General features: G+C 45.4%; 1 protein-coding gene and 1 long non-coding RNA gene across 3 annotated transcripts in view; one reads left to right on the forward strand and one right to left on the reverse strand.

The window, feature by feature from the left end:
* LOC147010306 (disabled homolog 2-interacting protein-like) overlaps nt 1–27876 on the reverse strand; it is a 137570-nt gene that overhangs the window by 108506 nt on the left and 1188 nt on the right. For both annotated transcript variants that reach the window (XM_085859143.1, XM_085859142.1), the window contains exons 1-3: nt 26273–27876; nt 23542–23723; nt 16102–16651 (exon numbers count right to left, since the gene is read on the reverse strand). The exon at nt 26273–27876 is cut by the window's right edge and continues 1188 nt beyond it. In XM_085859143.1, coding sequence (XP_085715269.1) covers nt 16102–16651; nt 23542–23723; nt 26273–27876 — 2336 coding nt within the window. The remainder of the gene's footprint in view (nt 1–16101; nt 16652–23541; nt 23724–26272) is intronic.
* Nucleotides 16203–19866, forward strand: LOC147010307 (uncharacterized). Its single transcript, XR_015052281.1, has 3 exons — nt 16203–16338; nt 16501–16700; nt 16782–19866. It is a non-coding gene; the product is annotated as an uncharacterized LOC147010307 (long non-coding RNA).

Below are 27876 nucleotides of genomic sequence, written 5' to 3' on the forward strand. Positions count from 1 at the left end.
TAGTAACATACACAGAACGTTTTAATCACATATAGAAAACTTGTACCAACGAATGCTGAGCGTGTTGTCGGCGTTCACAACCTATGCCCAACGATAGTCTAACTTATGCACAGTGCGTGGCAGCGTATCGCCGACGATTCAAATCATAACCGCACTCGACATCGAAGTGGGAAGCCGCTGTCATACCTTGACGTTCTAGCCAGCATATGCCGGCGTATGAAAAATTTGCCGAACCAAGCTGGCACACGTCGAATATGTTATGGGTAAGTTTTGTATACGTTAAGAGCACGCTGGCATACGTCGTAGTACGCTGGCATACGTCGTAGTACGCCGAGTACGTCGAGAAATTTTCAGCATGTTGAAAATTTCTCAACGTACTTGACGTATGACACACATTCCGCATACGCTGGCCATAAGTTGTAGGCACGCTACGCGATCGTTGACACACGTCGACATGCGTTACTTGTAAGTTACTCATAAGTCGAAACACGTCAAGGTAATGGTTAGCGTTAGTGTCTCAGACTCCCTGTTTTTTTTGTTTCTTCGGTATGACAGTTATGATTTAAATCGTTGAGCAGCAGCCTTTTAATTATATTATATTATAACTGCACTAGAAATCGAAGTGTCAACATGACCGTCAAACTGAAGAAAAAAAAAAAAAAAACAGGGAGTCTGGACACTGACGCTAACCATGACCTTGAAGTGTTTCGACTTACGAGTACCTTACAAGTAACGTGTGTCGACGTGTGTCAACGATCGCGTAACGTGCCTACAACACGTTACTCATAGGTTAGAAATAAGTTTCGGGTATGCTAAACATTACCTCGACGTGTTTTGACTTATGAGTAACTTACAAGTAACGTGTGTCGACGTGTGTCAACGATCGCGTAACGTGCCTACAACTTATGGCCAACATTATGTGGAACGTGTGAGTCATACGCTGGCATACGTCAGGAAATTTCAAGCATGGAAAATTTGTCTAACAGCTCGGCGAACTACGACGTATGCCAGCGTTCTACGACGTATGCCAGCATACTACGACGTATGCCAGCGTGCTCTTAATGTATACAAACTTACCCATGACGTATTCGACGTGTGCCAGCATTTTAGCCCAATTTTGCACATGTCAGGCATACGTTGGATAGATCGTCAAGGTGTGACAGGGCCTTTAGAGGGTCTTAAAACGGAATTAATAGACGTAGCCATGTATTTGCTCATAATAATAATGAATCTGTGCGTGTGTGTGTCTCCTCCATAAGTCCAAAACCATGAAGCCTAACAGCCTGAAGTTTTGCATGCATACATGCTAAGGGAACTCCAAGGAAGTGCATGAAAGAAAACTGTGTGTTTCGTTCAAGTTAAACACACCTTTTGAAGATAATTAACGGTAAAACTAGAAACGGGCTTACCATAAGTCAGCCTGAGTTCAGCTCATTCACCTCGGGGTCTTAATCCGCCATTTTGGCCGCTCAGTTCGAAAATGCCTGGCTTTGGAACAGATTCGATATCTGTATGATAAAGCTTCATACCGACGAATCACTGTGTACATCACCGATTTTCACACCCACAAATCGCTGCATACATCACAATGCTTATAAACACCCAGAGACGTTGGTGTTCGTGCCTTTATTAATTTCCGCACCTGTGATAAGTTCTCGAATCTCTTAACTGGAGCGAAATTTCAAAATTTAAACTGCGGAATTGACCTCAACAGCAATTCTGACTGCTAAAACAAAAAAGCGTCCATTTGTCGAATTCACACATTGGTTGACACTCCAAGCATTGACACTCCAAGCTCTATTCCTCACTCTCCCTGCACTGCTCTCACTCCCCCACACCCCCAGGAATACCTCTGGCTTCGGCTTCCCCTCCACTCCCACCTCATGTTTATATGTGTACTGTACCGTCCACCGAACAGTGATGACTCCATCTACACCTCACTCTCCGAAAACATGGACCATCTTCTATCTTCTCATCCAAACTCTCTCTTCCTCTTATGTGGCGACTTCAATTGTCATCACGCCAGTTGGCTAGGTGTGGGTACCTCTCTCACCTGCCATGGGACATCAGCAAAAGCTTTCTGTGACTCATTGGGACTGACTCAATCGGTCAACTTCCCGACCCGGATCTCAACCAATGGTACTCCATCTCTTCTGGATCTGATTTTGACAAATTTCCCTGACAATATCTGCTGCTCTTCCTTCGCTCCAATTGGTTCTTCTGACCACGTCCTTGTTAAAGTGGACATCTCTCTGGCTGTTATCAGAGAACCACCTCACCGCCGTCGAGTCTGGCATTTCACTCAAGCCGACTGGCAGGGTCTCCGAGCAGCCATCAAACTTACAGACTGGTCTCCTATCACTACTTTCTCAAACATCAACTCATCCTGGGAATTCTTTCAAAGAAACTTGCTCTCCCTCATGCACAGATTTATCCCCTCTCGTGTTCAGTTGTCTTACCCTTCCTCCCGCCCGTGGTTTACTGAAGCTTGTGGCGAGGCAGTTGTCCTGAAACAACTTGCCTTTGCCTCATGGAAAGCAAACCCAACTGAGGGCAATCTCAGTTCTTTCCACAAAGCTCGGAACAAGTGTGTAGCTACCCTCAGGAGAGCCAGAAAACAACATCTTTCTCATCTCAAGTCTGAACTCTCAAACCTCTCTCCCTCCTCAAAATCCTGGTGGCGTTTAATCAAATCTGTTTCTGGTGTATGTTCCCCCTCCATCCCCTCCCTTACCTCAAATGGCCGCACTGCTGATTCCACACGTGATAAAGCTGAATGTCTAAACTCGGTGTTTGCAGCTAAATCTTGTGTCCCAAACCCATCACTATCTCTACCCACTTTACCCAGTCGCACCCAACTGTCCCTGGACTCTGTATCCTTTTCTCCTGACAAGGTGGAGAGCTTGCTTTCAAACCTCGAGTCAGATTCTGCAACCGGTCCAGACGGCATCAGCCCACGTGTCCTCAAAGCCTGCTCTTCTGCTCTTGCTCACCCTCTCTCTGTTCTATTCACCCTCTCATTTTCCCAAGGTCATCTGCCATCTGCTTGGAAATCTGCTAACATCACTGCCCTGCATAAAAAAGGTGCAAAAACAGATCCCTGTAACTATAGACCAATCAGCCTTCTCCCAATCATCAGCAAGGTTATGGAATCCATCATCGCTTCAGACATGAAATCCTTCCTCTTCTCCAATGGCTTGATTTCCAATCATCAATTTGGTTTCAGACCAGGTCACTCTACCCTAGATATGCTGCTACTGCTCTCCCATCAATGGATGGAGGTCCTCAATGCCAGACAGGAAATCCGAGCCGTATCCCTGGACATATCACGTGCTTTTGACACAGTCTGGCACCCTGCCCTACTCACCAAACTCTCTTCCCATGGTATTCAAGGCCATCTCCACTCATGGCTCGCAGACTTCCTCTCCTGTCGCAGTCAACGTGTGGCCCTAAATGGAGTTCTTTCATCCCCTCTTCCTGTGCAGGCTGGAGTTCCTCAAGGTAGCGTTCTGGGCCCTGTTCTTTTTCTGGTTTTCATCAATGATCTCTCGGACTCTCTGGAAAATCCTCTATTTCTCTTTGCCGATGACTCCACCCTCTGCCGTACCATCTGTCATCCCTCAGACCGGCAAGCAGCAGCTTCTTCGCTCACTGCAGATCTGGATAAAATCACAAACTGGTCCAACACGTGGAACATGTCTTTCAATCCAGACAAATCTCACACTCTCACTATGTCTCTTCGAAAGGACCGTTTACAAAACCCCCCATCCACTTTCTCAACAATCCTCTGGAAGAAGTCTTTTCTTTCAAGCTTCTGGGTCTCACTATCTGCCATGACCTTTCCTGGGAAAGTCACATTTCCAACCTTGCCTCAAAAGCCAGTCGCCGACTGGGAATCCTCCGTCGTGCAAAGTCCTTCCTCGGCCCTCTTGAGCTCCTGACCACTTACAAAGCTTTTGTCCGTAGCCTGATGGAGTACTGCTCTCCCCTCTGGGCTGGTGCTCCTGCCTCCCACCTTTCTCGACTTCACGCTGTCGAAACCAGGGCTTTTAAGATCATTGGCATCTCCCGCAATGAAGCTGAGTCTTTGGGCCTCTCACTCAATCACCGCAGGTTGGTCGGTGGTCTTTCTGTCTTCTACCGACTCCTCTCCAGCCTTGCCCCCCTGCTCTCTCTGTGATTTGTCCCAACCACATTTCCACAGGGCGCTCAAGGTCCGCCAACAACCCCCTTCTGGTAAAACTACCAAAATCACGAATCACTGCTCATCTTCACTCTTTCATTCCTCTTTTTTCCCGCCTTTGGAATAAACTTCCTCACTCTATTCTTTCCCATTCTTCCCTCCAGGCTTTCAAAACAGCTGTTCACCACCACCTCTTATCTTCCCCCATCCAAATCCTCGATCTTTTCTACCCCCGATAATCCACCCAAGCCCACTTCCTTCAATTCTCCTGCTTTCCTTCCTGAAAGTCCCTTTAATGTCCATCTTCCCCTCGCCATGTTCCCCGTCCCATCCCCATCCCTCTCCCTTCCACAGTTCACCTGTGTCTGTTCCCCAATGTTTTGTCCCTTCCACTCCCGCCCCTCTTGTCTCATGCCTCCTAGCTGTGAGTTGTGTGTTAGCTCTCATACGAGCCTCGACCAAGGTATACAAAAAAAAAAAAAAAAAAAAAAAAAAAAAAAAAGCGCTTCCGGGTGGTGTTTAGTATGACCAATCGCTAATTATTTGCCAAGCCTGCTGTTCCTTATCAACCATTTGTTGGAGTGCTTGTTTGAGTGCTAAAGCCACTTGGTGAGCGCCCTTCAGTCGATAGGAATATTACGTACACAGTTTGTGTCATTCGGTTCGCCCACTATTCACCGCATTGTTTCACTTTTTTCTGGGATCTGCTTTCATTATATTAATATAGATTAAACAAAACAAAAAAAAAAACCTTCCAACATCGAATCTCAAACCTCTTGTGCGGAATTCCGTCAAGGAGGAAATTGGGGCATGTATAGGGGAGAATGCATACAAGGCACCTGTGACCCTACAGGGAAGCATATCCATGCAGCGGGAGCCAGGGGTGAGTCACAATCGGGAGGTGCAGTCAGCAGTTGCTGCAAGCATGAAGAGGTACGTAAACAGCACACACAGACATGGTACAAATGGGTAGTATGAGATTTGTAAAGAAACTCTATGTGTTGGATGTGCATGCCTGCATGGATGGTTACATGTGTGCAGTGTGCAGTTTTCGCAGGCACGCAGACCGAACTTGCACCAGGGCCAGTGGTGTGTGGTGCCATGGTCGAGGTTACGTGGCCATCTTGTGAACCATGTGCTTCGGCACACGGGGAGTGGACATACTGCGGTGGACAATTAACGACTGATGGTTTCGTTTTTAATTTAAAACGGCTTCCCCAGTGTGTGGCATGAATGAATCTGATTCAGAGCGAGCCTACCTGAGGGGTGCAAAGGTCGCTGCTTGTGCGACCATGAATGCATACAAGCAGGCCTTTGCCAGGTCAATAGCATGGGGTTTAAATGCTCCCGCCTAGGTTTATATAGAACCCAGTGTTTAAAAATAAAACATTGCTGTTTGGGTGAGTTTTATCGCCTGCTCACACCCCGATTCACTGCCTTCCCTTCCCCTCCCCTCATGCTGCCTTCCCTTCCTCTCCCCTCATGCTGCCTTCTCTTCCCCTCCCCTCATGCTGCCTTCCCTTCCCCTCCCTGGGTTAAAATCCCACTTTGCTGTTGAATTAATACCAGGTGAAGTTGACTCTGCCTGTCATCCTTCTGAGGTCGGCAAAATGAGTGCCAGCATACTCGTGGACTGTGTCGGAGTGGCGACCCGTCAAGGATTGTGCCCAATAGCCAAGGAGACTGCTTTGGCAGCATCAACGCTCTGCACAGAGTATGGCCCCAATGGATGGATGGATGGATGGTCTGTGGATGTGTAGGAGACATATTGATGTAATTTAAGTGGGGAAACTGTGAGCTTAAGTGTTACGTGTCACCACACGGGGGTGGTACTGTGTTAATTCGGGAGGGTATAAGGCTAATTTCTCCCAGCATGTGATTGTCCCCTGTGACTTTTTCCTATGTCTTTGCATTTCCAAGACCGACGATAAAAAGGAATCACGTCCTTAAAACAACAACAACCGAGCCGGATATTTCCGAACAGGCAAAAACCCCGCCTCCAGGAATGAAAACGAGCAAACCATGCCCCTGAAGTGGATGATTAATGGTTTTGACGTCAGAGAGGAGGAGGGAGTTAGGATGGGCATGACGTCAGACAAGTGGGAGCGGGAAGAGAGTTTCTGTGAGGTACGCGCTTGGAGACGGAGGTTTCGTGTTTTTGGCTTCCCCTCGACACGATGATGAAGGCTGCACGATTCTCGTGTTCATACTGAGGCGAATTTGCTCGCATGATGGAGCAAGATGCTGGCCATTGACTGTTGGCTGGGTTGGGTGAGACCGCGCATCGAAGCCTCGTGTTGTGCCATCGGGGAAGAAGGCAGCACCACTCTGCAGAGGAGCAGCGTCGGCAAGTGCAATCAATGAAGGAAGCAGCACGGTGGTTTCTGAACCCTGGTGTTGAGTATCACCACCCGAATTGCCTCCTGTGTGCTTCCCGCCGAGAGAGCGGCTTTGGAACCATTTTTGGGTGCATTTTCCCACGCAGTGACGACATGGTTTGGTGAACCTCAAGCTCCAGAAACTCATCTCGGGGCACAGAGCTAAGTGCCGGGAGAAAGGGAGGATTTATCTTTTATTTAGTCTGTCCCCTTGTCTGTGCTGAAGTCTGTGAGGAGGAGCCTCGAAATTAGATTAAATAGTTTCCCTCACGTTCCGTTTTTATTATTACACTTTGAATTATATTACCACCAATGTAAATATTTGATTTATTGTTATTAGACCCCCATATTTATTTAAGTTTATTGTGTTGTCTATTTGTCGTGGGTTCGAGTATAAACCTGTGTGCCTCAGTCTTCACTGCTCTTCCTTCCCACGCGTGTCATTAATCTCCAAGGATCACGTGTTCACCTCCAAGGGAGAACTGTTTGGTAATCTGGCCAGGTGGGGGAAAACCCCCTGGATACGACAATACCATTATGATTACAATTATTATCATTCTTATTTTATACCATTATCATTATAAGTACCATAATGATTATCACTACCATTATCATTATCACTGTCATTCTCATTGTGTACCATTATTATTCTGTGCGATTATAATTATTGTCGTTATCATTATTATAATTATCATTATGTACCATCACAATTATGTAGCATGATCATTGTTATTATTATTACCAATATCACTATCATGATGTACCATTATCATTATTGGCATTATCATTACCATTGCCTCTGCTACCGAAGGTGGACGAAGGTTATGTTTTCACCCTTGTCTGTCTGTCTGTGAACAGGTTATCTCAAAAGGTTGTGGACGGATTCAGATGAAATTGGTGGAGAGGTTGGGTGTGTGACAAGAACGAAATTATTTAATCTTGGTGACAATCCGGATCCGGATCAGACTGGAAGAATTTTGAAAGTGATTCTTTACCATTGAGAGATCGGGCCAAAAACTATAGCCAATAGAGCACGATGTCTCAAAAAGTGATGGACGGATTCAGACAAAACTTTGGTGGACAGTTTGGGCGTGTGACAAGGACGAATCAATTAGATTTTGGTGAAGATCCAAATCCGGATCCGAGAATTTTTTCAATTTTTTTAATGAATTTTCATACCATTGAGAAATGGCCCAAAAAAATCGATATATATATATATATATATATATATATATATATATATATATATATATATATATATATATATATATATATATCTTCTTCTTCTTCTTTCGGCTGCTCCCGTTAGGGGTCGCCACAGCGGATCATCCGTATGATCCACTCAGTGATTTGGCACATGTTTTACGCCGGATGCCCTTCCTGACGCAACCCTGGTCGTCTCTTATGACACAGGGATATGGTACACCTATTTTAACCGGGGTACACACCGGCCCAGTACACTGGTACTCACTTCGCCGACCTCGGAAGGATGACAGGCTGAGTCAACCCCCTGGTGTATTAATTCAGTGGCCCAACGGGGCTTGAACTCAGGACCTTTTGGATCCCAAGTCGCTGCCCTAACCACTGCGCCAACACTAGGCATAAAAAAAAAAAAATATATATATATATATATATATATATATATATATATATATATATATATATATATATATATATATATATATATATATATATATATATATATATATATATATATATATATATATATGTATCATGATAGCTCAAAACGTTATAGACACGTTATAACAAAACAAGGTGGAAGAGTTGGTGATATGACAAGAACAAGTGGATTCGATTTTGGTTCAGGTCTGGATCCAGATCTGGCCTATTAGTGGGATACAAAACACAAACTGTTCAGCCTGGCGGAGGTATGAGTTCTACCAAGTGGCATTCTAGTTACTCATGTAGTCAGTGTTGGCACATGGGTTTGAAAAAAGGAGAAAAAAAAAGACAGAATGTTATTGCCCCCATGGTTTTTGTAATTTTGTCGTATGGAGTGAAAGCTAGGGCCAGCCATATTTATTTACAACTAAAATAGCTCCCAGTTTTCCAGTCAGCCATCTTTGATGAGATCGCAAAATAAAGTGAGGTGCACGTGTGTGCCAACGTGTTTGTGCCAAGTTTGAAAAAGATCGGTAAATGCATGTCTGAGAAATAGTTGAGGACGTGTTCAACATTGGGTTTTTTACACTTAAAATGGCTGCCAGTCTACCAGTCGACCATCTTTGATCAAATCGCAAAATAAAGGGGGGGGGGTGCACCTGTATTCTGTCATGTGCTGTGCTTGTGCCATGTTTGAACAAAATCGGACCACGCATGTCCGTTTAAGTGACAAAATATTTAAGGAACAAAATTGGCAAAATATTGAAGTAACAAAATGGCTACCAATCAGACATCTTGGATCTGATCTGCAAAACACTTGATGTGCATACATAAGCCATCATTCGTTATCTCTGCACCACGTTTGAACAAGATCAGTAAGTGCATGTCTGAGAAATGGTTGAGGACGTGTACACCATTGGGTTTTACAACTAAAATGGCTGCCAGTTGGTCATCTTTGATCGAATTGCAAAACAAAATGACGTGCTTATGTACACCATCATGTTTTGTCTGTGTGCCAGGTTTGAAAAATATCGGCCCATGCATGTCCAAGATATGGCTGCAGACAGACGAACGGATGAGACCCAATCCACAGGCCCCCGTTTCAGACGGGGCTAAAAAGCCAACTTGAATAAACCCAGTATTTTCCCCAGTAAAGTGGGTTTTTTCAAAAACGTCATTCCTATGTTATTATAACCATTGTAGGGAAAACGGGGGGAGGGTCACTGTGACCAAATACCAGGACAAGTAGGTTGTCTGGTAAATCCAGCTGAGAAACAATGAGCAAGACAATAGAATGGATTAGGAAGTAACAGACAAAAAAGGAATGTCAGTAGAAAAAGAGGGGAGGGGGAGGGGACACTTTAATATCAGGGTTGATGAACAAAATGGAGGGAGACTTAGACAAATAAGGGGTGTGGGGAAGAATGAGGGCTAGGGGAGGACACCCAGGGTGGACAAGATTAATACAGAAGCAAACTGTCAAGAAGGAAAGAGTGGAAAGTTGCAAAGAGGTGGGCTTGTGGTAGGTTAACAGGGGTAGAAAATATCAAGATTTTGCATGGGTATGATCTGAGATGGTGATAAACAGCTGTCTTGAAGACTTGGAGGTAACAATTACATTGAAGAGAATGTTTCATCCATCCATCCATTCATACATTGGGACCATACTCTGTATAGAGCGTGGGTGCTGCCGAAGCAGTCTCTTTGGCTATTGGGCACAATTCTGGACGGGTCACCACTCCAACACAGGATACCAGCAAGCTGGCACTCATTTTGCCGACCACGGAAGGATGACAAGCTGAGTCAACCCCACCTGGTATTAATTCAACTCTCAAGTGGGATTTGACCTCAGGATCCTAACCATTAAACCAACACCAGGCATATGTTCCATCAAGAAGGAAATTAAAGGAATGAAGATCACCTGGAAGGAATAAAATTTGAACATGGCTCCAAGACTGACGGAAGTGGCAAAGGTTCATAAGCAGCTCCTTATGCCAGGCAGTGTGATTGGATGATAAGCATTAAGCATAACGAATAGTCTTAATATAAGATGAATATGAGGCAAGAGTACAGAATATCAGCTTTTATTTCTTGGTAGGTCTATGAATATATGATTTACCATTGTGGCACAAGGGCACATTTTATGTTCAGTTCCCCCATTTTAGGTAAGCATAAGTATTGGAACAGATTAACTTAAATTAAATTAAAGTAGCACAAGTCTGAAGACGACAATGGTTCACGAGCGGTATTCGATGATGTAGATTGTTTCAGAACTCAAGGATGAGACAATGTGATAATGTTTGACCAAGTTATAAAAATGATCAACATGATGTGGTACGGGTGACAGGTTATTAGCTGCAAAATGTTGAAAACCCGGTTTCGTTCAACAACTTTCAAAATTTGACCTTTGCATAACCTTTAAAGGTCACAAAACAATGGTGTGGACATTAAAATAAGGAAACAGGATACGTGCTAGAGCTTATTGGAGTTAGTTCGTCGAAGAAGGTCGAAAACCCGGTTCGATTCCCACAACTTTGAAAATTTGACGTTTGTGAACTTTAAAGGTCAAAGGTCAAGGATTATGACCTTTGGTGCAAAACTTCCTCTGGAACATTCCAGGAACAATATGACGTCATATAGGCTATATTATCCATACTTTGATGAAATCAGCGTAAAAACAAACTTGAAGGGGGCGCCACGGGCAAGGTGTTCAAGATCGAGCAAAATGGTTTCAAGACTTTAGGTGGGGAATGACCTCAAGATTATGCATAAAAAATATTGTCATCCGAGCTCTCAAAGTTTGGGCAGTCGTATGATTTTTATGTCAAAATTCGCAATTTTCTAAGTTCGTGACCTTGTGACGAAAATGAAAAATTGAGCTCCGTGGGGCTATGCAGGTGCCATTGGGCTAACCAAATACCGAAACCCCTGCCAGATTCGACAAACCCCTCGGAGAAGATGTACATTGCAACCGGCTACCCCCTAAAAACAAGTTTTTTGGGCGTGGCTCCACCCATAATGGGCGCAGCATGCCCATTCTCAAGAAAACACAACTAGATCATGATATAAACCTCCCACCCAAATTTTATCAGGATCGGATCAAAATCCACGGAGCTATGCTCGGGACAGACAGACAGACACACACCCATAACGAATATAGTGGTCACTTACTGACTCGTGAACCAATAATAGTTAGTATTTGCTTGCATATCCTTTGCATGTAATAACCCTCATTGATCCTGGAATCCATGAACATCACCAAACTTGGTATCTTGAGATGCTTTGCCAAACACTTACTGCAGACATTTTCACTTGTTTGTTTTGTGGAGTTTCTGACTTTCGTCTCCTCTTCAGCAATGTGAAATGGATGCTCCATTGGATTTCAAAGAGGAGATTGACATGGCCAGTCTAAAACCTTCCACCATTATCCCCCTGATGAACTCCTTGGTTGCGATGGTAGTGTGGTTTGGGTCATTGTCTTGTTACATGGTGAAGTGCCACCCAATGAGTTTGGAGGCATTTTCTTGTACATAAGCAGACAAAATATTCCTGTAGACTTCCACATTCATTTTGCTGCTGCCATCATTAGTTACATCATCAATAAAGATGAGTGAGCCAGTTCCAGAGGCAGCTATGCAAGCCCAAGCCATGACAGGAGCAGCGCGTCGCTGCTTCGACTTTCTGCTGGTACTCCAGGGGCCTCCGTCTGGCCATCCCCCAGGCAGCCGCCTGGCCCATCCCCATCTCCTTGAGATGCCGATTACCCTGCTGCAACCACGAGGAACGTGGTCAGCCCGTTAGCTTCCATCACTCATGAGGCTCCATTACTCAAAAACGCTGGTGAGCATAATCAGCATCAGGAAAACAAGCCACATGTCCAGACAGCTGCAGCTGATGCTCACGGACTATGCAGGTAACAAATCTCATCTGAGTCTCACTCAGCAACCACTCATTGGTCACAAAGTCTGACCAGCAACAGCCAAGGATATTCTGTAGAGAGCTGGAATCGAAAGAGTTAAGTTTCTGTCTTAGATCTCGGGTCAGAGTCCAAGTCTCTCATCCGTAGAGCAAGAGAGGAAGCACCAAGGACCTGAAGACTTGGACTTTCATCCTCCTCTACAGGTACGGACAACGCCACACCTCATGATCCAGTGAATCCATGACTCCCCAGGACCGACCCAGACGTCTGTTGACCTCTGGATAACTAACAGAGGAAACATGAATACAACTGCCAAGGTAAATGAATCTGTCTGTGACCTCAACATCCTCACAACAAACAGGTACAAACAAGATAGCAGCATCCAAGATGTCATTGAAAGCCTGGATTTTAGTTTTGACCCAAGAAACCCATAATCCCAGCGGCTCCAACTCCTCATTCAGAGCCTTGAGCACCCCAAAAAGGATATCCAGAGTCTCCGCAAAATGTCTGCATCATCTGCGAAATCAACGTCAGAGAAATTGACATTCCCAAACGATGCACCGCAGCTTGATCTCTCCAACATCCTCCCCAAAATCCTGTCCATACAAGCACTGAAAAGTGTGGGGGCCAATGCACACCCCTGATGAACTCCAGTAACAACTGGAAATAAGTCAGAGATGGTATCACCACATCTCACATCACTCTCAGAACCAAAGTAAAGTTCAGACATCAGATTGATCAGTTTTTGTGGCACCCCCACGAAGACTGAGATTCCTCCAGAGGGCATCCCGATTCAATGAATGGACCACTTTGCAGAGATCAACATCGGCTACAAGCTGCCCTTGCCAAAACTCTCGTTTGTATCTGGTGACGACCCGAAGAGCAAGGATACGGTCAATCGTTGACCTCATTGGTGTGAAGCCTTACTGTTCTGGGTGCTGGTGCTGTTAGTGCCCCTTTTCAGTCAGTTGGGATGATGCCTGTGTTCCCCACAGAGCACAGAACTGCGTGCAATGACACGAGTACAGCATTTCCACCAGCCTTGAGAAGTTCAGCATGGATGCTACAGATCCCTGGAGCTTTACCCCATTTCAACCGGTTCACCGCAGCCCGTGTTTCCACAAGCGAAAGTGGATCACAGTTTATTGGAAGTTCAGCTAGAAGAGTAGTAACACCTTTGAGATCCAACTCAACAGCTGATGGGTCAGCCACTCAAAGTGACGACCCAGAGGGCCTTCACTTCAGACTCCACTGTCAAGAGCCCATCACCCTCCACTCCAACTGCAGTACACCAAGAGACAGTCTTGGGAGAACGCAATGCACAAATTCCTCTGTAAGCAGGAACAAAAGCACTTGACCACAGGTGGTGCTCTACCCCCTCACAGATTCTTCGCACACTGGCCTCCTTGTCCACCCTCAGTGCATGTACAGTTTTACACCTCAACTCCCTCAACAGCTGAGCACTGCCATTAAGCCTGGCCCTGCAACTCTGGTCAATAGTATCCAGTGTCCCTTGAGAGACAAAGTGCTTCTTCGCCCTTCGGTGAATTCCAAGACATTCACCTGCAAGATCAAGCATGGTAGTCATGAAGGCATTACAGACCTCTTCAGGATTCCCCAAAACACCCAGACCCCCTCAAATCCTCACTCAGCCTGTTCGCAAACTCCTCAGCTGCCCTCTCATCCTTGAGCTTGCCAACATTCAGCCGAGGCTGGGATTGTACCATTCTCCCAGATTTGAGCTGCAATTTCAGAGTTGCTGCAACAATCCTGTGGTCAGTATTGAGGAACTGAACACACTCCAGTGGACCCTGCAGTTCTGGACCATAGTCCAGCAACCATCAACGAGCACATGGTGAATCTCCTTTGCCACATCTCCAGCATTAGAATGCAAAGTCCAGCATTGAGCCTGTTGGTGCTGAAACCATGAACCGGCCACCCTAAGTCCATGACTTCTTGCAAAGTCAAGGAACTTAGTGCTATTCTAGTTCACAGTTCCAGACCCTTCTGGAGCAACACACGTCTCATAACCATCCCTGTCAGTTCCAGTCGATGCATTGAAAACCCCAAGACTAGAAGGGTATCTTGCTTGGGGCACTGATCAACCATAGACTCGAATGTGGCGAAGAATGCGTCTTTCACGATGAGATCACTCGCCTCGGTCGGAACATATCCAGAGACCAGGGAGATGACACCCAAGGAGTGATGAATCCTTCGTCTCATAATACACTCGTTGACCTGTGTTACCTCAATTATCATTGGAGTCAGCTTCTTGGACATAGCTACAGCAACTCCTTGGGCATGGTAACCATCAGAGCTTCCAGACCAATAGTAGGAGTAACCACCCACCATGATCTCGCTGCAATCCGGTCTCCGAACTTCAGAGAGTGCTGCAACACCGATGTTCAAATGTTGGAGCTCAGATGATAAGAGACAGATGTTCATCCACTCTTTGGGGTATGACATTCCAGGCACCCACCCAAAGGGACCTCCTCAGGTTAACCCAAGGAGACCACGATCTGGTGGATAACAACTCAGCACCACTGCTCCACACACCACCACAATCTGACCCTGGAAGGTTGCCCCCCCCAAAAAAAGGTATTTGCTTTCTTCGCAGGAACAACACATATATTTCCAATGAAACTTGACTACAACTTTCATCACCCATGATGTACCAAAGTTTGTTTATGGCATGAGAAAAAGTGGAATCCAAGGGGTTTTACGGCATGGTTGCCCCCAAAATAGGTATTTTCTCTTTTCCCAGAAACAACACTCACAGTTTTGATGAAACTTGACCACAACCTGTTGTTGTACCAAAGTTATATTTTTTGGTTTTTTTTTCTGTATACACTGTCAAGGCTCGTATAAGAGCTAACACAGAGAAATGTACAAGAAGAAGAGCAGGAGACAAGTGGGGCAGGAGAGGGAAGGAAAAAAACAGTGGGGAACAGAGACATGAGATCTGTAGAAGGGAGAGGGATGGGGTGGGGTACATGGGGTAAGCAAGATGGTACTACAGGGACTTTCAATAAGGAAAGCAGGGAATCTGAAGGAGGTGGGTTTGGGGTGGATTTGAGGGGGTAGAACAGATCATGGTTTTGGATGGGGGAAGATAAGAGATGGTGGTGAACAGCTGTTTTGAAGACCTGGAGGGAAGAGTGGCATTGAAGAGAGTGTGGGAGTTTTTTCCAAAGGCAGGAAAAAGAGGAATGAAAGAGTGAAGGTGAGCAGTTGAACACAACCAAACTTGAACACAACCTTTTGTTGAACCAAAGTTTTTTTTTTGTTTGCTTGTTTTTCTTCACTGCATTAAAAAAAAATCCAAAAGTATTTACTTTCTTCTCTGTTAAATATTTTGTGGATTATCCACACCTACCAGTGGTTCCCTGGTTTTCTTATCCAGCCACTACCAGGTGAGTGCCCAAGGGGAACTGCCCCTATTTTTGTCATCAACCGCAGTTGTTTTCCTTGGCTGACCTTGCCGTTGTCTATTGCTCAGTACACGAATGTTTTCTTTCCGTTTCAAGATATTCCAAATTGTTGTATTTGCTATGCCCAATTTCTTTTTTGGTTCTAATTGAATTATTCTCTTTTCTCAGCTTCCAAATCGCTTGCTTTTCTTTTATAGACAGTTCTCTGGTCTTCATGTTGGTTTAGACCGACAGACTCCCAAGGCAAAACCAAAGGGACTGAACATAAAAAGTGCTATTGTTCCACAATGGTAAAACATATATGCATTGAAGTAGCAAGGAATAAAAGCTAACATTCTGTACTGTTGGCTCATTTTCATCTTTTGATCTCAAATCCAAATTTCTTGACGACATAGCAATAATAACAAATTTCACTTCTCTGTTCCAATACTTATTGAGGCACTGTATCACGTAGAACAAAAAGTTTCTTCCAGGTTTGCCAATCCATGGTGCCGGGCTCGAGAGCCATGCGTTCTAAAAGAGCAAAGCAGATATGAAAGGAAAAGTTATAATTGCGAGCAAACTGACCTATTCGCCGTGTCGATGGTGGAAGATCTCCTCCTCCACCGCCTCCCAAGATGGAAAGAGCTCGTTTGCTCATCCATGCCAAAGGTCTCGTCACTCTTCCCAGCCGGCTTCCAGCTCCGGTGTTGTCCCTTTCACTGTCTCCCTCTGGTGCAGAAACAGAGCGAAGATAAGGAGCTCTGCCAGGAGTCTGCAACCCACCGGACCGAGGCCTCGGTGGTACTGGATAGCCATCTGCAGGTGAGTATCTGTATCCTGTCCTTTCTTCCATATTTGAACAGCTGTAGCGGTCAAATTTGGTCTCGCGCTCACTAGCTCGATCTCCCGGGCGTTCTCGTTCCCTCTCAGGCCCTATCTCGCCATCCCTTTTTCTTCGGTGCTTCCCACCCTTTTTTTTCTGAGGTGGTGGAGTAACCGTCACAAGAGGAAGAGTCACATGTGGAGGAGCCGGAGCCGAGGCGGGGTCAATGCCTGAGGAGGGATCTGGTTTTGAGTCTGGACTTGGGCTTGAAGCATCACTTGCTTGATCACTCGTATCTCCATCTCTTCGTGTCTGGAGGAAAAATGGATGGATAGAGGGCCGAGAAGAATCAAATATAAAGGTTGGAAAGAAAGAAATAACACAATATAAAGTACAACAAACTTTTTTTTAATGTAAATGTCAAATGTGTTTTATTTATCAGCCCATTTAGGTGTCACACAGTTGGATCTCATGCCATCATATATGCCAACATTTTCAACATTACTTCTAAATCCATTCCCTCACTGGCCAGACTCAATGGAATACCAAGTCCATCCTTGGTACAACTCAGTTTCTCAATGCATGGCAAGGTACATTGGAATGGAAGTATGCAGCTCAACAAACAAATTCTTTACAACACGGGCAGCGCTCAGGAATCTTCACAAAAAAACTGGTTGAACTTCACGGGAAGATGCATATTCAAAAATGAAAGCACTACCAAGTATTATAGTGACCTAGTAGGCAAGGCTCAGGTCTGACGTTTCATCTACTGAGTTGTCTTCATCCGGAACTACGTACACACTAAGTTTGGGCCCCTCCAAATGTGCAGGGGGTGAGTGTCATGTGACTACAAGAAGATGGTGAGTCAGAATATCATTTTCATCATCATTTCATTATAGACAGCCTCAAGAGGAAAAGCACAAGACAGAATGTCATTGGCTATGCACCGATGTATATGAAGCAGTAACAAGCCAGCTGGAATGGTGGTAATTGAAGTCTCGTGAGCTGAGGAAGAGTATGGTTGAGTAAAGAATACAGTGTTGATGGTTGCCGAGAGCTTTTTGCCCCATCACATGTCTCCCCATTTAGCCCCACCACAAAAATGTAAGTGCATAGTTTCCACCATATCCATTAAACCCCCATCCATCCATCTATCGGGACCATACTCTGTGCAGAGCGTTGGTGCTGCCTAATCAGTCTCCTTGGCTATTTGGCACAATCCTGGATGGGTCGCCACTCCGACACAGGATACCAGCAAGCTGGCACTCATTTTTGCCAACCTCGGAAGGATAACAGGTCGAGTCAACCCCACCTGGTATTAATTCAACAGCAAAGCAGGATCTGAACTCAGGATCCTAGGATCCCAAGCCCACCACCCTCACCATTAAGCAAACACCAGGCATATTGAACCCCTAATGGCCCTTGATATCCGGATGGAATTAATTTTGCACAGGTTCCCAGACAAACCCATGCTCTTCACTGTCCATTTTCATGACATGTATTTTCAGAATCCAATGATTCAAACATAGGTCCTCACATTCAAAAAGTCCAGCTCATCAATTAGCTTATTCAATGAGTAATTGTGGATTCAAAAGCAACCTCAACAACTGTGTGCAGTCAGCAATTCTTTTAACTTGTACCTTTTGAATTAAAGGCTGTGTGATGTGACTTGTGGTTTTCAAACGAAGTGTAAAATTGAAACTTCAACAATACCAAAGTAATTTACTGTGATACCAATTTCTATCATTTATGCCTTTCTGATGTTTTGTGTACGATTGTCATGAAGAAACGCTATAAATAGTGATGTCAATGGGCCAAAGCATGGTGACGTCGACGGGCCAGAGGACTCTACCCATGGCAACTCGTTATACATGATGCAGGCTGTGTGTATGAGGGTCTCAAATGCGAAGGAGTGCTTGCAATGTCCCAGTAATAATCTGACCATTGTTAGTCTCAACGTATTGTTGTCAGTATCCTTGAAGGATTCTTAACTTCGACTGTTGAACGTCAGGATGAAGTGACCACCAGAGGAAACCACACCGATTCGGTCCTCTTGTGTTCTCAGGTGATTGTCTGTGCAAATGTCAGGACTATTCTCAGGTGATGTATACACTTTTGTTAAAAGCACCGTACATACTGCCATGAAACTGAGAAATTTTACAAGAAAAAGTGAAGTGTGCAGATATAATTTCCTTGTTTAAAATTTCATGGGTGATGATCAAATTTTAATACGCAGTACACCAAATTGCCTCCTTTCATTGGCGCCGAAGCGGATAGTTTAACGAAACCGTCTGGGCCATCTGGACTTGAGCCAGCGTTTGTTCTGCTGAAAATACTCATGATACATATTATCGTTCATTATCCATCTCTTTCGATCTCCCTTTCTTTATTTCTCTCTCTATCTCTACCATGCATCCAACACGCTTTACACCACACCATACCACAAATTCACCAACTCCACAAGGACTGAGCACTGACCACTGCATGGCTAAAAGGGCAGGAAACAACAGTGCAAGAATAGTGCCACCGAGCCCTCGGCACCCGCCCCACCGTACCCCTGCCATGCCGCCAAACTTTGAAGAACCAATGGGCTTCGCCGATTCAAACAGTCCACCAATGGAGAAACAGTCAGATGAAAAGACAAGCGGGCATGGTAGAAGGATATTTTGAGCTATAAAGGTCAAAGCTGGGGTTCAGAATGGAGCCGTGTCTGGGAGCTGGGAGACCGAGGAAGCTGGAGCCTGGAGACAAAGCTGGTGCCTGGAGGGAAAGCCAGGACGGACAAGAAACCAGTCCGAGGCAGAAGCACCGATTCTTCACTACTCTGTCTATCCTTTTCCGCAGAATGAAAGTGGCACCCATGTATCTGTGATAAGTTGACCGAGTAAGGGGCTTCTCTTTCTGTGCTTAAAATAAGGTTTTCCATTGTGACGCTGCTTACCTTGTACATATGTGCCTTTTGCTGAGTGATAACCCTTTTCCAAACTGTCCGGTTGCCAGATTCTATTGATTAAACATATTGTGCTGCAAAATAGGGAGTTTTCCCTGGCTTTTTCCGGTATGGCTAGTCTGTAGACAACATGTCCACCTGCCATATTTTTTGGTATTTGACCTTTTGGCCCCACCCCTTGCTCTTGCACCTTCTTGCTGTGCGGTGTTCATAACTCCCAGGTTTGGTGAATTTCTGTGCAACCGTTTCGAAGGAGATAGCATGATGGACAGACAGACCTAATAACAATAACCCCACCATTATTTTTTTCAAAAAGCTTGGGGATATTTATATACAGAGTACTCAATGCATGAAGGCTTCTCCACCTGATAGTATAAAAGAAGCTCATGAAATATGAGAAGAATGACCAAATTAAATGCTGCAATAAACCTCCCCATGATGAGAAAGCAGGAACCCCAAAGGCTCAGCTTCCTTTGGGGAAATAGCAGATGCTCCAGGATGTTCCTCACAAAGAACACAATATCTCATGGAAGAGCTTGTATGTATCTCACATGAAGCTCGAGGACGTGAAGAAATATCAGCTTTCTTTTAAATTTTCAAAGAACATTATGAGATTATGGACAATTCCACAGTAGGTGGGACTTTCTTCTTAAATCCCAACATGAGCTAAATTATTGGATGGAAAAACCAAACATGCCAACCAGAAGAGCCAATGAAGGACAAAGTAGAGCAGAGAATGTTTAATCAGCAAGTGGAAGACAAGACAGGATTAATTATCCCCATGCTTTTGGGGAAAAAATGGGGGGCGGGGGATATATGCCTGATGTTGGCTTAATGGTTTGGTTGATGGGCTGAGGATCCTAGGGTCCCGAGTTCAAATCCAGCTCAGCTGTTGAATTAATACCAGGTGGGGTTGACTCTGCCTGTCATCCTTCCGAGGTCGGCAAAATGAGTGCCAGCATGCTGGCATCCTGTGTCGGAGTGGTGACCCGTCCAGGATTGCGCCCAATAGCCAAGGAGAATGCTTAAGCAGCACCAACACTCTGCACAGAGTATGGTCCCGATGGATGGATGGATGGATGGATATTGTAATCGGCTCCATCTGTCCATCTGTCCAATACGCTATCTCCTCCTAAGCGGTTTTGCAGAAATTCAAACATAGTAGTGATGATCGCCACAAGGCATGAAAGTGTAAGAGCAGTGTTATGTTTGACCCCTCCACAGGGGTGGGGTCAGAGTCAAATACCACAAAATGCAATTAGGGGCACATTTTAAAACATTTTTTGAATGAAACTTTGTATATCCAATCACCATTGGGGAACGAATCACATGAGTTACAATTTTCTTGGATGTGACCCCAGGGTCCAAGCCCCTGGGTTGGGGATTTGGGGTCACAGGGGTCAATACGAAAACAAAATTTAACTCAAAATTTGATATTTTATATAGGTCATTCCTGGTGGAACATTGTCATCTTTCAACTTTACCTAACGTGGGAAGCATGGCGATTTGCGATTGCATGCCTTCGACTTCGCTCTAGTCATCTGTTCACGACAAAATTATGTATAAAGCTTCTCTCTGGCTATTCTCAGAGAGCTTCCTCCACGCCGGTGAATCTGGCAGTTCCCTCAGGCAGATTGACAGGGTCTGCAAGCAGCCATCTCACTTCAGGACTGGTCTCCCATATCTACCGCCCCTGATATTAACTCACCCTGGGAATTCTTCCACAGAAACGTGCTTTCTCTTATGCACAGATTCATCCCATCTTGTGTTCAATTACCTAACTCTTCTTTCCGCCTATGGTACACCGAATACTCTGGAGTGAGGCAGTGGCTCTGAAACAAATAGTCTTCTCTTCCTGGAAAGCAAACCCGACCGAAGGCAATCCCTGTTCATTCCACAAAGCCGGCAATAATTGTGTCCACTCCCAAAAGAGCCAGAAAACGACCATCCATCCTACCTGGTGGTGCCTTGTTAAGTCTGTCTCTGGGGTATGCTCCCCTTCCATCCCTTCCCATCCCTTCCCTCTCTTCAAATGGCACCACAGCCATCTCTGCTCACGAGAAGACCAAATGCCTCAATTCTGTGTTTGCTTCAAAATCTTGTGTCCCCAATCCCTCACTCTCTGTACCCATCATTGATGCAGTCGCAACTGGCTACTCCCGGACTCTGTGTGTCTTTTTCAACTGAGAAGGTGAAGTTTCTGGCAACCCTCGACTGATTCAGCACCTGGACTGGACGGCATCAGCTCATGTCTTAAGATCATACTCTGCTGCTCTTGCACTTCCTCTCTCTCTCTGCCCTTTTCACTTTATTTGCACGAAGCCTTCTTCCATCTGATTGGAAATCCACCAACATCACTATATTACATAGACAAGGTGCAAAAACGGATCCCCTTAACTACAGACCCATCAACTTGCTTCCAATCATTAGCAAGATCATGAAATCCACCATCGCAGTTGATATGAAATCCTTCCATATTTACAACGGCCTCATCACAGATCACAAATTCCGATTCAGGCCAAGTCAAAACACCTTGGACATGCTGCTTCTACTCCCTCAACAATGGATGAAGCCCTCAATGTCACACATGAGATCCTCTTCTCTGTGTCTCTGTCTCTGTCTCTCTCTCTCCGTCTCTCTCTCTCTCTGTCTCTCTCCAGTCTGGCATCCTGCCTTGCTCTCCACACTCTGCCTAAGGCATCTAAGACCAACTCCACTTTTGGGTTACTGACTTCCTCCACTCTCGTAGCCAACATGCGGCTCTCAAAGGACTAAAGCAACATGTCACTGTCAAGGATGGAGAGTCCCAAGGCAGTGTTCTGGGCCCAGTCCTATTCCTAATCTTCATCAACAATCTGTCTGGAAAATCCCCTTTATCTATTTTGCTGATGACTCCACCCTCTGCTGTGACATCCCTCATCCTTCAGACAGACAGACTGCACCCTCTTCCCTCTCTTCAGAATTTGGTAAAAAAATCACAAGCTGGTCAAACACTTGGAACATGTCTTTCAATCCAGACAAATGTCACACTCTTACAATCTCTCTCTGAAAGGACCATCTCACAAACCCTCCCATCTACGTTATAAACAATCCTCTTGAGGAAGTTCGGTCACTAAAACTTCTGGGTATCACTGTCAGCCATGAACCATATTACAATGTTGGCCTCCAAAGCCAGTCGCCGACTGGGTATGTTGTGGCTTACCTGCCTTGGCACACCTGAACTCTTATCCACCTTCAAGGCTTTCATCTACAGCTTGATGGAGTACTTCTCTCCTCTCTGGGCTGGTTCCCCTGCCTCGCACCTTGCTGAGCTTGGCGTAGTGAAAACCAAGGCCTTCAATATAATTGGAATCTCCCGCAAAGAAGCTAAGTCTATGGGCCGATGACTTTCCCATAACAGACAGGTCGTTGGTCTTTCTGTCTTCTTCCGACTCCTTTCTGGTTTTGTACCATCTGCTCTTTCCATGCTATGTCCCCCCACACAATTCTTCAGGGCGCACATGGCCCACTATCAACCCCCTTCTGGTGAAAGTCTCTAAAATCCACGACCATAGCTCACCTCAACTCATTTGTTTATCTTTTTTCCTGACTTTGGAGTCAATTTCCACATTCTCTTCAACATCATTCTTCCCTTCAGTTCTTCAAGACAGCTGTTCACCATCTCAGATCATCACCAATCCAAACCCATGAAGTTTCCACCTTCATTAACCCACTCACTCCCCTCCCTCCCTCCAAGCCCACCTTTTTCCAAAGTTACAGTTTTTCCTTCTGCATCCATCCACCCCCGTGTCTCCTTCCATACCCCTTATTTCTCCCTTTGCCCATTGTTTGACCAAGTCTATGTCTCTGTCTCTCTCCCTTCAGTGTTTCTAGCTTTTCCAAGAGTCTTGACCTTGTATACAAGGATGATACAAGCATTTGATTTACTGACAGATATACAGTTCTGTCATTTGTCTTGTTTTGAACAAACATCGTATCGATACTCGTGATCAACATCACAAGCTGTCAAAAATAATAATAAACACGAGAGAGCGACCAAATCAGAAACTAGTACAATGGAGTGTCCCTGAGGCTCTGATGTTATGCTTTGCATTCACGTGGACAATCAGAAATCTATTGCGGTATTAAAAATATAAAAACAAAGCAGCAAAATAATGGGAGCAGACAATCAAACAAGTTATAAATAGCAGCGTCAGCTACCAATGGAAGTACAAATCAAAGAAGAGCACACGTGGGCTCATAAAAGTCATACCTGTGGCACAGCTACCCCCATTCGTGGCCTCTGACTGCCAGATCCTCCTCCACCTCCACCCATTCCAGAGTCAGGTCCGGATGCCCCTCCTTTTGTCTGTGGCACCGGAGTGACGATGAGAACTGGAGGAACCGTTTCACCGCCGGACTTGCCTCTGGAGAAACCTTTCATCTTGCTCGGTGCTGAAGAGGGATGGGAGTAAGGAACATGGGGTGAGAAAGCCAGTCTGAGGATAAGTGATAGGGTGTGTAAGTGGGTGAGGATGAAACATCACACATCTTTTGGGGATACATTACATTACTTTGCTAAAAAAAGAACCAAATTATTGTTGAAGTGGTGAAATAAAATGTGAATGACATTATCCTGAGATATATTTGAAATGAGAAACGTTAACAGGACACCAACAAGTAATGTCCTGCTAATGCAAGAAAGGCACGAGCTTACAATATCAACAAGCAAATACAAGCAAGAGAGATATGTACCTTCTATAACGATGCATTCACAGTTGATACAAAATGTAAAACTTGCAGAAAATGCTCATTGAACCACAAATAGGCATCGGAAGCAGGGAAGGGGAGGAGGGGGTGCAGGAGATGCTTGTCCCCTACTGGTCTGATAAAGGGGAGATAGAGATGCCTTTCTACACCAACATCCTCCAACCACCACTCCAAATTTGATTGTTATGTTATGGTGGTAATATGTGTGTTACAATGTTATGGTAGCAAATGCGATAAGATGAGAATTTGATGAAAATTGTGCCACGAGCGCGTGAGCGCCCCCTGTACAGTGCAGACTTTCCCACGAATGCAACCCATACAGTGGAGATTCCACCATGAGCGCACCCTACACAGACAGTGGAGACTTTCCTGTGAGTGGGAATAAAACCAAATAAAAACATTTATTCACAGGAAAAGTAAAAAGGAGAGGATTGAGCTCAAATAACGCAAAATAAACAAGAAAAAGAGCAATCAGAGATTGCAGACCCTCACCAGGACTTCTTTTGAGTGGTGTATTTTTATAGGTTTTAGGGTAAATCCAATATGGCTGCCAACCATGTGACCAATGACATCATATGTGTGAACCTTTTGTTCCTCATGGGCAGGCGGTCATACTTGTAAAGTTTTGCCTTGATCTGTTTAGCCACTTCAGAGAAGATGATTTTTGAAGGTTTAAAATATATATATATATATATATATATATATATATATATATATATATATATATATATATATATATATATATATATATATATATATGGCTGCTGAATCACGCGACCAATGACGTGATCAATTTTTTTTTCTGTGGACCATCCCTAGATGACCCTCAAAAATTTCCATACTGATCGGATGTGGCGTTCTACATATGCAGTTATGACGTCATAACGAAGGCACATATGACGTCATAAAAAACCACCCTAATTCCCCATGAGGAGTACTTGCCATGAGCCAAGTTTCAATTTTTTCCTTGGTGCGGTTTCAGATACAGAGGTCAAAAGTTTTTCTGTTTTACCAACATGGCTGCCATGCCACGTGACCAATGACGTCATAATTATCATTAAACATTCTACATGAGTTGGCGCACCAATCGTGAAAATTTTGTCTCAATCCGACAAGTAGTTGCAGAGAAAAACACGAAACTTCTGTGCGGACAAACAAACAGACAAACGGAGCCAAATGCAATACGCTCTCCTTTGGCGAGGGTAACAAACCCGAGGGCAACGCACTTCGTGTAATTCCCTTCCCTCGGACTTTTGCCTACCTGACTCCGATATCTTATCACCCATTAACTACATAGGTAATACTGTTGTAGGGGATGGAGGCATGGGATTAGCGACGATACGAGGCGGAGTGGACTGGAAAGGCCTTCCCTTTCTCCAGGCGCTGTCGACTAGTTTTGGCTCTGATGCGCAGACTGCAGTTTTCTCCACGCATGACGAGCTCGAGCTGGGACGTGGTCGTAGGAAAGCTTGGAATCCAAGGCAATGTTGCTCCCTTCGTGGATCTAAGCACGGGGCATGACCCACGGCCTCCCGTCATCGTAGGCCGATCCGCTTGCTGAAATAATTCAAGGAATCTCGTGCAGAGTCTGGGAGAGAAGCCGGTGCCGAATGTCGTTCAGACTGCTTGAGCATCACTGTCTCGAGTCCACGGAACTGTCGGACCGAACTCACCAATCACCATTGGTTGCTTCAGGTCGTGTAATTAAAGCCCTGTATGACGTCACTCCACTCGCTCATTGGCTGGAGAGGTCTGGAAGGGGCTAAATTTAAAATCCCATTGGCCGCTCGTTTCAAACAGCACGCGCACATGTCTTGGCGTTCCCCTTAAAAACTGACGGTCCTGGTTATGTTCACTCCTGCTCTTCAGGTTAATTGGACATGGCATGAGCCGAGCGACCAATGCATGACCGACGCAAGAGCATTTTGAATCGAGGAGGATGAAGATGATGTGTGAAGACGAGTGCGGGGAAAACACTTCTGATACGTTCGACCCTGACAATCCCTATTTACACAAACACAAAACCACCTGGCTAAACAACTACATGTATGTTTAAGCTCACAACTAAGTACATTACTCGATTATCAATTCCTCTCCTTATCCCCCGGGCCATTTTCATTTCCATACTATCAAGAAAAAACATCTCTACAAGTAGCGAACTCCACAAGTCTTTCGCTCAACAACCACGTACTTCCACAATGCCAGCAACCTCTGCAGCAAATTTGAATACATACCTGATCTTTGTAACTCGGACTCTCCGTTAAGTACTCCTGGATGACCCCAGCGAGGCCCCTGATGTGCTGCCTGGTGGTGCGGACACCTCGGGTGGTGCTGGAGCGGAACCTGTGGTGCTGTTTGCTGTTGATCTGGATGCTGAGAAGTGGCGACCTGGTGAGCTGGAAGCAGATGAGTTGGAATTTGGTGATGTGGAAGATGGTGGGCTGGGTACTGATGAGGAGGAAATTGGGAAGTTGGTTGATGATAATGAGGAAGATGGTGGTGATGGTGGTGATGTTGGTGATACTGAGGTTGGGCTTGAGGATACACAAAAGATGTAGCTCTCTCTGTCCAAGGCTCTGGGTTTGATTCTGGGAACCAGGAAGCCTGTGGAGTTGGGGGGTATGGGGGAGCAGAAAGTGGAGGTTGATAATGTCCACGAGATGGAAGATTAGCAGCAGCTGGAGCTTGTGGAGGGAACTGGAATATTTGTGGATGACTGGGGGGCAATGGTGGGGCAGTTGTTGGTTCTGCGAGCCTGGAGAAACGAAGGGGACGTGGTGGTAAGTGAGGAACTGAAGGGAGACGGTGAGATGAAGGAAGATGGTAATCTGGGAGATGAGCTGCTGGATAACCGTAGTAATGAGATGGAAGATGAGAAGTTGGAACTTCAGGAGCTTGGTGTGGAAGATGGTGGCCTGCGAAAGCTGGAAGTTGATGAAACTGGTGAGGTGGGATATGCTGAGCTGGGAGATGGGGAGTTTGATGAGGAATGTGGTGAGCAGGAAGCTGAGGTGGCTCTTCAAAAACAGTAGGCCAGTGACGCAAGCAAGGGCGAGCTGGAGCACCAGGTCCCCACTGTTCTCCAGCCCTTTCTCTGTCCTCTTCTCGTACTCCGTCCTGGTCTCCCTCTGGTTCGTCAACAGTTGCCCAAGGTCGAAGGGGTGAAGGACGTGACTGTGGGGCGTAGGTCGGGATCGCAGCTTCAGAACGTCTTCGGGGAGAGCGGGAGTGATTGTTGGCAGAAGTCGGCGTGAGCGCTGCAAGCGAGAGCGGCGGCGGGCGGCTGCGCCGCTGGGAGAATGACGGGAGAGGCAGGGCTGCAGAAGAAGAGCGACCGATGTGAGAAGCTTGGGGATCAGGAGCTGGAGAGGACAGCTGACTCGGACGATGTGAACGAGACAGTTGGTGACTTTGACAAGGTCTATGATGACTTTGGTAATGACCTAGACAGGATCTTTCCTCAGATGGCTGGTGTTGAATAGAGGAGTGATTGTGAGGGGCTTGGTGGCTCTGAAGGCGTCCTTGAGACGCCTGATGTTGGAGGTGAGAGTGACCGAGATGGTGGTGTTGACCTCCTCGTTGATGGAAATGGTGGCCGTGAATAGCCTGATGCTGATTTTTATAATGATCTTGATGGTGAGCTTGATGACTTTTATGGTGACTTTGAAAATGATAATCTTGAGCTGTTTGGTCAAGATGCTTGTGAACCTGATGTTCTGGGTTATAATGACCCTGAGAAGCCTGATGGTTAATACGGTGACCCTGTCCGTGAGAAATCTGGTTCTGGAGATGATGATGATGATGACGATGATAATGATCGTGTGGGTGGCTTTGATTT

Source organism: Eptatretus burgeri, chromosome 16 (genome assembly GCF_056783735.1).
Source record: "Eptatretus burgeri isolate ZD-2024b chromosome 16, Ebu_testis_v1, whole genome shotgun sequence".
Classification (NCBI taxonomy): domain Eukaryota; kingdom Metazoa; phylum Chordata; class Myxini; order Myxiniformes; family Myxinidae; genus Eptatretus; species Eptatretus burgeri.